This window comes from Telopea speciosissima, chromosome 1, assembly GCF_018873765.1.
Source record: "Telopea speciosissima isolate NSW1024214 ecotype Mountain lineage chromosome 1, Tspe_v1, whole genome shotgun sequence".
NCBI classification, from domain to species: Eukaryota; Viridiplantae; Streptophyta; class Magnoliopsida; order Proteales; family Proteaceae; genus Telopea; species Telopea speciosissima.
In genome coordinates, this window is record NC_057916.1 from 71,247,743 (window position 1) to 71,259,136 (window position 11,394).

An 11,394-nucleotide genomic window follows, 5' to 3' on the forward strand; every position below is an offset into this window, starting at 1 on the left:
GTGGTGAGTAAATTTATTTTATGTTTACTAATTCATAGTATTATTATTTACTAATTACCTATGCATTTGACAATACCTCTATTCTATATGTCATATTTCAGCATACTACTTGAACCCTAAGTATCAATATAACAATAGGCTTGGGTTGGAAACTCAACTTATTGATGCTGTGAAACAAGTAGTGAAGAAGTTGGAGCCAGATGGTGCACTACAAGCAATTTGCAACAATGAAGTGAGTTCATTTGGAAACTCAACTTATTGATGCTTTCAAATAAGTAGTGAAGAAGTACTTACTAATTTTTCACATGGGTGTAGATCAAGGTATTTAGGGATGCATTGGGAAGTTTTGGAACTGAGGCTGCGATACAAGGCAGAGCACGTGGTGATGCTGGTAATTCTTTTAAGTTTTAAATTACATATGTATTGAAATTTGAAAGTTGAAAGTTGAAACAACATTTGACACATGTCTTTTTTGTTGTAAACTTGTAATGCAGCTGAATGGTGGGTGTTGTATGGGGAATCGGCTGAAAACTTAAGAAGAATAGCAATTAAAGTCCTTGCCCAAACATGTTCTGCATCTGGTTGTGAGAGGAACTGGAGTACCTTTACATTCATCCACTCCAAGAGACGCAACAGATTGGGGTCTCAAAGTTTATCTGACATGATGTATGTACACTACAACTTGAGGCTGAAACTGCAACACATACGCATGGGACATGAGGGACAGAGGGGCACCATTGATCTAGCTGACATCTTTCAAGTTGACTCAGACGATGAGGACCCTATTGTGGATTGGGTGAGGGATAGAGGTGAGCCAGTATTGGATGAGGAGGGAGGTAGGCCCGACCCCATGATAGCTTCTGAGATTGGTGCTGATATGGACGAGTATATAGCTGACGAGGGTCAGATACATGCAAGGGAAGCCTCACCCATACCATTCCAGCCCACTGGTGGCAATGTTGCTGATGATGAAGACTGGTCTAAGTCCTCAAATGATGATGATGGTGATGATGGTGATGATGGTGGTAGTGATGGTGATGCGGGTGGTGGTAATGCTGGTGGTGGTGATGTTGGTGGTGGTGGTGATGGTGAAGAATTTGACGGCATGCGAGAGCGTTATGTGGTAGGCCAGGAGGCCCAGGATACGGCACCTGTAGAGCCACTCCGATTCACTGGAGAGACACAGTTTGATCATGCCACACAAGATACGGACCACGGAGCACGTGCCCCCGCACCCTACCCTCGAGAGGCCCCTACATACATTCAACAGAAGCGTAGGGGTCGACAAACACGATTGCAACCTGATCACATGGACATTGATAACCTATCTAGCTCTGTTGGTGGTTTGAGTATGGGTGATTGGGAGGAGGACCGACATTGGCGTGCCCATCTTTTGATGCTAGCCTCCATTGGCATCGGATTATGGTGCATCACAACCTTACGGTGGATATGGATATGGATCATCATCATATGGGCGATTTAGTGGGGTAGGGGACTATGACTACGATCCCCAGTCCCGGACATCTTGGATCATCTTTTGTAGATAACATCTTTGCATACCCTAGCGGACCTAGCTACCAACCTCACCGACCATACATGCGCCCAATGCCATCGCCTCTTGTGACGCCAACATCATATCACGGTGGATCATCTTCTTCACGGATGGATTGATTGGTAACCCTAGTTTATATCCTAGGATAGGTTACCTACGATATGTTGATGATTCCATTTACGTGACACTTGTGGATGACTACACTCGTTTCTTCTCCGATTCTATACCGTGGTCCACATATGTCCTTCAAACAGAGAGCAATGGACGTCGACTCCAGCGAGGCCGTGGGATTGATCCAGGGAGGCACAGCAACTACTATTAGCAGTTTAGCATTTGTAATTTGTAACTTAAGTTGTGATTTCATTAATCTATGTGTATTTAACTATTTATACATTAGGGTCGGCGACCGTATGTCAATCAAGGGTGCAAGCCCAAAACACCAATTTGAATTCACATTTTTACAATTTTATGGTTTAAACGTGTTTATTAAGCTTAAATAAGGCTGTCCATGAAGTTTCAGGCCTAGATATGGCCAAATACCCCCCGAGATGGACCCCCGAAATATTGCAGAAAAAATGCAATATTTCGGTCATATTTCGCGATATCTCGGATATTTCGGATATCTCGGTAGGCCCGAGATACCAATATATCGCGAGATATAGTACTATGAACAATACCATGATTGAGACAAAAATCAAAAATCTCAGCTTGAGTATATTCAAGAGCATTGTCAGAATGAAAAACTTTAATTGACTTATCAAACTAAGTTTTTATTTCCTGAAAAAAAAATTTGAATACAGTAAGAAATTGAGTCCAATCCTTGAATAAATAAACCAAAGTGGCACGAGAGTAGTCGTCTACAAAACTAACAAAATAAGAAAAGCCTAATCGATTACTAACACGACACAGACCCCAAATATCAGAATGCACTACAGAAAACAATGAAGAACTTGTATGTGTAATACGGGAAGGAAAGGAGGCACGGTAATGTTTGCCTAGTTCGCAAGCTTCACACTCAAGACGAGATGTAGACTTGAAACTAGAAACCATTAACTGTAGTTTAGGTAATGAGGGATGACCAAGATGTAAATGTCATTGCATGGGAGATGGAATAGTAGTACATGTAGCCACAGTAGAAGGACCGGTGCCATCCAAGTAATACAGACCATCACGCTCAAGCCTTCCACCAATCGTCATCCTTGTCTGAAGGTCCTGAAAAACACAATAAGAAGGATAGAAGGTCACGAAGCAATTGAGTGATTTAGTAAGTTGACTAACAGATAAAAGACTGAGTGGGAGTTTAGGAACATGAGGTATAGAGGAAAAGGTCAAAGAAGATGTTGGAGAAACAGTTTCATGACCAGTTACCTTAGTAGATGACCACCCATCAACAAGGATAACATTAGAGGAAGTTTGAACTTGATTTATAGAAGAAAACATATTTGACTTACCCGTTATATGACAAGAAGCACCGGAATCAATAAGCCAAGGGGTAGAAGATGGATAAATTATCAAGTTACCTTTATATGCGACGGTGGCGGTAAAAGTGGAGACAGATGCAGCTTCAAGTTGTAGAAGGCGTTTGACCAGCTGATTGTAATCATCACAGGACACAGTGGATGAAGTACCTGACATAGTACTTTGATTCGTATTATTGGTAGGTTTCTTAGTGGGAGGGTTGTTAGTCATGGCTGTATTTGCTAATTCATTTGCCCATTCAGGTTTGCCATGTTTAGCCCAACAAGTATCTACAGTATGATTTTGTTTCCCACAGTAAGACTGTAAGAGCATTGGAGAGCAGATTTGTCAAAGGATTGATAACTAGTACCTCTTCCACCAGTGTCACGGTCTCGGCCCCTAGATTGGCCATGGCCACGTCCTCGACCACGACTGACAATAAAGGCAGAACTATCTTTAGTAGTAGAATCAGATTTGGAGGGATTAGCCAAAAGATTGATACGGGAGAACACTTCACTAAGAGAAGGAACTTTCTCCCCTGTGGTAGTCGATTTTTCACAGATTGATAATCAGGGTGTAATCCAACCAGAAACTTTGCAACATGAATTCAGCCAGTTGTTGTTTTAACTGATCCAAATTAGTAGTAAGTGGCTGATGTAGTTGAAGTTCTTCAACCATGCCTTTATAAGTGGCAAAGTATTCATTCAAAGAGTTATCTCCCTGTTGAAAAGTGAAAAGATTCTCATTTGATCATACATGCGAGAGGTGTTTTTTTCTTGAGAGAAGCTTTCACGCAATTCATTCCAGACATCCTTGGCAAGAGTGTGAAACATCACATGAGATGCAATAGTAGGTTCAACACTGTTCCATAGCCATATTTTAACAATAGAATTCTCACGCATCCACTCATCATGAGCTGTGACAGAGGTAGGATCCTTTGGATCAACAGTAGGAGGATCATCTGTAATATATTTTATTTTGCCTTTGGCATGAATGTAGGCCTGCACAGCTTGGGCCCATAAAAGGTAGTTGGTAACTCCGGAGAGCTTTATAGTAGTAATCTGAACTTGGACATTGTCCATTGGAGGTTTAGGATCAATCATTATAAGTTTATAACAGTAGCAGTAACACAGTCAATAGCAGCAGCAGTAGCACACTTGGCTTCTGGATAAGAGATCAGATTTCACCACTTGAATGGATCAATTGGAGACAAAAAAAATCACCTGAATAGGTAGCCGCAGGAAGTAACAGAGATAAACTTTGAAGAAACTTTGAAGAATAGATAGGTTGATGCTGCAGTCTTCAACAGAAACAGGGATCCACAGATTAGATCAGGTTTAGATAGAAAAGAAGTCTTCAGAATAACAATCGCAGAGAAGAATTCTTCAAATAAAAATCCGCAGTTTCAACTCCAGAATCTCCAATTGATCACAAAATTCAGGTATGTAGTAGTAGTAGTAGTAAAGTAAACCCTAGTTTTCAAATGAAAACTTCATATGGGTTTAATCCATAAAAGTATGCAGCAGTGGGTGCTGCAACCCTTGAAAAAAAAAATTTAGAAGACCCTCAAACCAGAATCGCAAGTGACTTCCAGTCTAGGGTTAACGCTCTGATACCATGTAGTAGATCAAATAACTAAGAAGAACCAGAACCGAGAGTGAAGAAGAGAAGAGAAGAGAAGAGATGAAGAAGAGGAACAGGGACTGAGAGGGACGATTCTCTTTTTCTCCAGTCCCTCCCCACGATCTTTATTTATAACTTGAATTACAATAGGGGACTCCTAATTGTATTGCGATTCAATCATAAACATAATGTAACTAGGAAACATAAATCCTAACTAAAACATCAATCCTAAACAAAATAGGAAACATAACAGAAAAAGGAAACACTAAGTGGAGAGAATCTCGATTAGGATAGAACACCCTAATCGAGATTCCCTCAGTAATTCTTGATACTTCAACAAACTAAAAATAGAAACTTAAGGAAAATAAAAACTTCTAAATAAAAGCTAAGCCTACTTTCTAAATTTGGAATTAGAACTAAAGAGCTAAGGTTGCTTAATAAACAACCACAAATATCTAAGAGAATAATGCTAATAATTCCCCGCACATAGACATAATTGAGTATTCTAATAAAGTCTTCACATGATCTAGTCTTGGGCCCCACAAGATCTTCTAGTAGCATTCACACCAAGGCAAAATAAGGGGTTGTGACACTGTTCATGTGAACAGTAACATGAACAGTGTTTTGGCCTCTTTTTCTTCATATTTCGATCTACATCATATAGCCTCGACGCCTCATTGATCTTGTTCTACTTCTGCCCCAAGCTCAAGTCAGCCTTGAGGCTGATGAATTCTTGCGCCACATTATTGAGGTGTGCATGCAGACGTTCGACAATGTATCATATTGAGCAATGATGTATACAAAGCTACAGGTAATCGTCATTGACGCCATGGTCCTAAATCTCAGTTTCGCAAGAAACCAAGATGAAACCTTGAATAAATACTGACTCATCCCAAGTTTCGACCATATTTCCCACATTTCAGTAGTTTCGATCAGCTTCAACCAGTTTTGACATTACCTGACATGTCGAGTTTTACCCAGAAAATACCAGGTTTCGACTATGTTTCGGTCGAAACCTGGGAAATCTCGGTTTCGAAACCAAGATTTAGAACCTTGATCGATGCTATGTGGAGTTCAAACCAGGAGACATGGTGGTGGTTTGTGTTAATCCCGAAAGGTTTCAAACTGGTGCAAATACTAAACTCCAACCAAGGAAGATGGGTCCCTGCAGGTGCTGAAACGAGTAGGACTGAAAGCTTATGTGCACAAATTGCCTAATGACATGACCATAAGCAATATCTTCAACGTGGCTGATGTACATCTTATGCGGGACAGCACTCAGACGATGGAGATACAGAACAGATGCTGAGGCTACCCCAACTGATGCCCCTCTTGTTGATGATGTAATCGAGGAAGTCTTGGGTGATACTTATAAGACTACCCATCGTGGCACCAGTTATCATGCTTTTCTCGTCAAATGGAAAAGTCGTCCATCATATGACATTACTTGGATTCATGCAGATGATTTCAAGCACTTCGATCCCGACTTACATGAGCGTTACTGATGTAGGATAAAACATGAAGAAAAAGAGGCCAAAACACTGTTCATGTTACTGTTCATGTGAACAATACCATGTCCCCTTATTTTGCCTTGGTGGAATATTATTAGAAGATCATATGGGGCCCAAGACCAGATCATGTGAAGACTTTTTAGAAGGGTCAATTTTGTCTGTGTGTGAGGATTTAGAAGTTTAGTTTAGTTTCTAATTTTAGCTTTAGAAAGTAGGCTTAAGTTTCTATTTTTAATTAGACTTAGTTTTTATTTTATGTTGCAAGTTAGTTTCTAATTATGTAAGTTTCTATTTTTTTTCTAACTTGAGGTGCAAGTACTGCACTCTTTATAATGTAAACGCTAGCTGCTCAAGCCTCTCCCACGATTTATTGAATGAAAAAAAAATTGCTTTGAAGCAAAAGATTCTCTTGTCCAATGGCTGTGACATGAGGGCTGGGAGGCCTGGCTGAGAGAGCCAAAATCCTAGGGCTAATAGGAGCCTAGTTGTGAGAGCCGAATCCTCTATACCCCTTTCTTCTCTTCTTCTCCTTCTTGTCCCTTTTATGTTCTTCATATGTAACAGAAAAGTAACAACAACAAAAAAAAGAGTTGCAGTTTTTAATTTGTTCTTTTCATTGTATCGATCCTGCTGCAATCGATCTCCCACTAGTTTCCCTGGTTCAAGGTCGACTTTGCATTAGTTACATGTCATTCACCCATTCGCCAGAGACGAATATTTTCAAGCCGGGGAGAGCTGATGCATACCTGAAGGTCTATCGTAGGAGATCGAAGAGGCCAGCAGCCTAGCGTGGCCTAGATAGTTTAATTCTGTCTTTTAGTTACTTAGTTTCTTTTTATATGTTTTTGGTCCAGTCCAATCGAACCAATTGCTCAATTTAAGTCATGGTTCAATTGTGGTTCAATTTAAGGTGCATGTTATTTGTTTTTATTTTCTATTACGTTAGTGGAGTCCACATCATCCTTATAGTCAATATACAATTAGGATTATAAGGTTGATTGTGTCTTGTACAAGTTGGGGTCAGTTAAGGTTTTCCTTATCCAACTCTGATTTTATTTGTCAATAAAAGCAAATCAATGGGCTATTGCATACCCATGACTTTTATAATTCGATCAAGGTTTCTTGTGTTTGATCAAGGCTGGTTGGAGTTCGATCCATCCAACCGCCTTGTGGTAATGTGGTGTGAAGCCTAGGTGTTATCTATCTTATTTATTCTTTCATCTTCTTCCCTTCCGTCGATTCAAGTAAGTTAATGTTCTAGTTCTTCTTGAAGTTCATGTTCTAGTTCTAGATCAGATTCATACGCAACTAAGCAAGACCCTTTTATTTTTTGGCATAAATTTCAATTTAGAGAATCTGACCATCAGATTACTCTCAATTTTTGTAGTGTTGTTCTTCATCAAAAAAGGGAAACTCAATCAAGAAAATTTTCAGATCAGACCTGTTGATCTTGATTAATTTCAGTTTTCCAATTCTGTCCTTACTTGTTCAGAACTGAAATTCTGCAATTTCTGATTACTAAAGGTATGTATAGCCAACCATTCTGTTTCAAAAAATTGGTTCTAAGTCAGAATCGATTTTTTTTGTTTCTGGATTTTTGGAGTAATTCTATACAAACAAATGTTGTATGGTAAAAAATTGTTTCTGCTATTACAGAGAAACAGAAACATGTATGGATTCATGGTTTCCTCCTCCATGAGGATGCTCCACTGGATTCATGGCAAGAAAAAAAATGCTGGAAGGATTTACCAGAAACTAAAGCAAAACCGAGTCTAATAGAATGATATGCGATGATCATAGAAAGCAATACAATGCCATCAAAGCTTTCATCTCTCAAAAATACTGAACCCTAACCAGAGACAGACAATTGCAGCCTCTACAATGGAAGAGCTCTTGAATCTTGCAATCATTGTGTCTCTCAAGCAGGCAAGATGCAAATTTCTCCTTCCGTTGACTTGCAGAGTAGTTCTTCAGCCATGGGGTTATGCAAGTGTTTGCTAAAGAAGGTAAAAAATAGAAGAAATCCCTAGAAATTAAAGAAACTCAAACAATTAAAAGAACACAGTTACACAGAGAAAATCAGCGAAGAAAGGATTAGGGCTCGTACGTGAAAATTGTGATGAAATTTTTTTCTTTCTATTTTTTACCTTCTAATAATCGAGAAGAAAGGATTAGGGCCAGTTCCCAATTTGAGATGCTCTGATCATCACATATCATATTTTTGGGAGATGAAAGCTTCGATGTGTTGTCCTACTCGCTTCCGCAGTCTCAACTTCAGGGAGCGAAGTCGAGTTGAAAAGATGCACTTGGTTTTAGGTTTTGTTATGTTTTGATGGTAAATTCCATCAATGCTTCTGATTCACTTAAGTCCACATTTTTTCACCGAAAAATTGGTAGAATCAATTCTAAAATGTGACAAAAGCTTGCCAGAATCTATTATATCACCCGGTCCGTTTCAAAAAATCACAGAAACAGACCGGACAACCCATACATAATCTGTTTCAATTCTGCCCCCAGAATCCATTTTTTGGAAGGTTACCATACAAATCCTAAATTGATTGCTGTTTCAGTTGATTTGTGTTACTGAAATTTCTGAACATTGTCAGATTCGATTGGGAAATATTATTCTATCCTCTGATTATTAGTCAGATTAGTATATTGACTGAAATACCCTTCTCCTAGTACTACTAGGAATATCCCATACTTTCTGACCCAACCATTGGATCAAGTTCTAATTTTCAGCAAACCTTCTTACCTTTATTTATTGAACTCAATTTGAGTATTAACTTATTCTGACCATCTCATTTGTTGCTGTTATAAATCTCCTAAACTGAACTTATTCTTTGAGTAAAGATCTTGTCTTATGGTACTGTTTTGAATCTTCAAATTCAGTACTAACTTGGAGGTGGAATGATGACGCTCAAGCAACCATTAAGGCTATAAGAAGGCTAGTTTTAAGACATGGCAAAGGACTAATGATGTAGAAGATTTAGGTATAAATATGCTAGAAATTAACTTAAGAACATTGTGGAAAAAGCAAGGGTGAAGAGATATTGAGGATCTTTATAACAATTGGAACACAAAGGGGGAAAAGTTATCCATAAGATAGTCAAAATGAGGGAAAGGAAGAGTAGAGATATCGATCATGTTAGATGAATTAAAAGTGAAGATGATAAAGTTCTAATAAGGGATGAGGACATTAAGGAGAGATGGAAAAACTATTTCTACAGCATACTAAATGAAAACATTTTGATTAATAATGTCCTGGAAAGTAGCATTACCCATCAAGACAACACATGTCGTAAATATATACGAAAAATTAGAGTGCCTGAAGTAAAAGAAGCTTTGAGGAGGATGAAAGTAGGCAAGGCACCAGTTCAAATGGGGTCCCAATAGAAGTGTGGAAAAGCTTAGAAATCTGTGGTTTATCTTGGCTAACCCAAGTGGTTTAACAAGATTATGAGCATAAAGAAAATGTTAGATTAATGGGGGAGAAGCATTGTAGTTGCAATTTATAAAAATAAAGGGATATTCAAAGATGTAATAATTATAGAGTCATACCATGAAATTATGGGAGAGAGTTATTGAAACTCGCCTGAGACAATAAACTTTTATTACATAAAACCAATTTGGTTTTATGCCAAGAAGATCAACAACAAAAGCTATTTGCTTACTTAGGAGACTGGTGGAAAGATTTAGAGAATACAAGAAGGATCTCTATATGGTTTTTATTGACCTATAAAAAGCTTAGAACAGAATCCCTAGAAAGTTAATTGGCAAGTATTAGAGAAGATAAGTGTTCCATGTAAGTTGGTGAACATAGTTAAAGATATGTATAATGGGGTTGTGGCTAGAACCAAAGTCTAAGATATCAAAACTCAAGGAACTTTACATATAAATATATGTGACAACTTCAGAACTATTGTCTACATTTATCACTGCTAACAGCTACAAATGAATTAAGTGATTAAGGGTTATTAGGATAGTCCAGAGAGAGGGAGAGAGAGAGAGAGATGGAAAAAAATAGAAAAAATGATACCTTGTTTGGAATATGCTATCAAATCCATCAAAAACAGACCCACTGCCACCACAAAATCTTGACTCCACTTCAGAATCACTCAACCTTGAACCATCTTCAGTCCCTGAAATTGTGTCATCGAAAGAACTGGAATATTCAGTTGCATTTGGATCTTCAGCATGAGCCAACCTAAGGTCATCAGCATTCACACATTCAATTATATCGACCTCTGTATCAACAGACTCCTCTACTGTATTAATATGTTGATCCAGCAAAATTTCCATGTCAAACGTGGTGTCCTCATAATTACTCATACACTTCAGACTCTTTTCATCTTGGATTGCTGAGGAATTCCGATTGTCCTTGTCAGAAGTAACATTTGCAGTGGTTTCCAGTTTCACTTCTGGATCTAAATCAGTTAACACTTGCGCAGGAGCCATACTTCAATTCACCCAAACTCAATTAATCATCCTAACAAGGTTGGAGACACTTGTCCATAGATCACCGGCAACTGGATAGAAGACGATTAAAATTACCTGGGATTGTAATATTCCCAAGCAAATACCCTGCAAATGAAGGAGACGGAGATTGGTCAGTGGATGATGAATAATAAAAAAAAAATGGTTTCTGCAAACGCACTTGAGATAAAAGAGGGAGAGAGGGAACGAGGGATGAGAGGGAGGGAGATCGACGATGTTCGTCGTAGTCGGAGAGGGAGAGAGCAACAGCGAGGGATGGTCTTCGTAGTCGGAGATGGAGAGACGGTTCTGTTTGGGCGGGAGATACAGAGAGAGTGAGAGATGGGAGAGTGAAATAGAGAAGGGGAAAATACCGGATCGTGCTCGTTTTGTTCTGAGGGAGGCGATCGACCGCTGGAGGAAATTGTGCCAGAGTCCAGAGATCGATAGAGATGAAGTTGGAGAGAAACGGAGAGTTTGCAACTTCTGCGCAGGGTTTCAACGGGTTTCCAGGAAGATAGACGTTATGTTGTTTATTGCCAATTTACCCTCATTTCTGAGTCGTTTAAAACACGTGCTTATTAATGTGAGCGCATAAGTGAAAAAACAAAGATTTTTTGCCACGAGGACCTAACAGTCTAACATCCATTTATTTGCCAAATTTGGTATGATTTCTATTCCAATTTCGGATTGATTTCATGAAAGTCTTAAATAGGTTTTTGTTCAAAAAAGTGCAATTGTTTTTGTCATAGTTGAGAAACTTGGTTTTGACTG

General features: G+C 38.9%; 1 protein-coding gene across 1 annotated transcript in view; it reads right to left on the reverse strand.

Annotated features, from left to right (window-relative positions):
• LOC122669790 overlaps positions 1-10,678 on the reverse strand; it is a 53,069-nt gene extending 42,391 nt beyond the window's left edge. Inside the window, exon 1 of the mRNA XM_043866644.1 lies at positions 10,184-10,678. Coding sequence (XP_043722579.1) covers positions 10,184-10,602 — 419 coding nt within the window. The 5' untranslated portion in view covers positions 10,603-10,678. The remainder of the gene's footprint in view (positions 1-10,183) is intronic.
• Between the last annotated feature and the right edge of the window lie 716 nt (positions 10,679-11,394).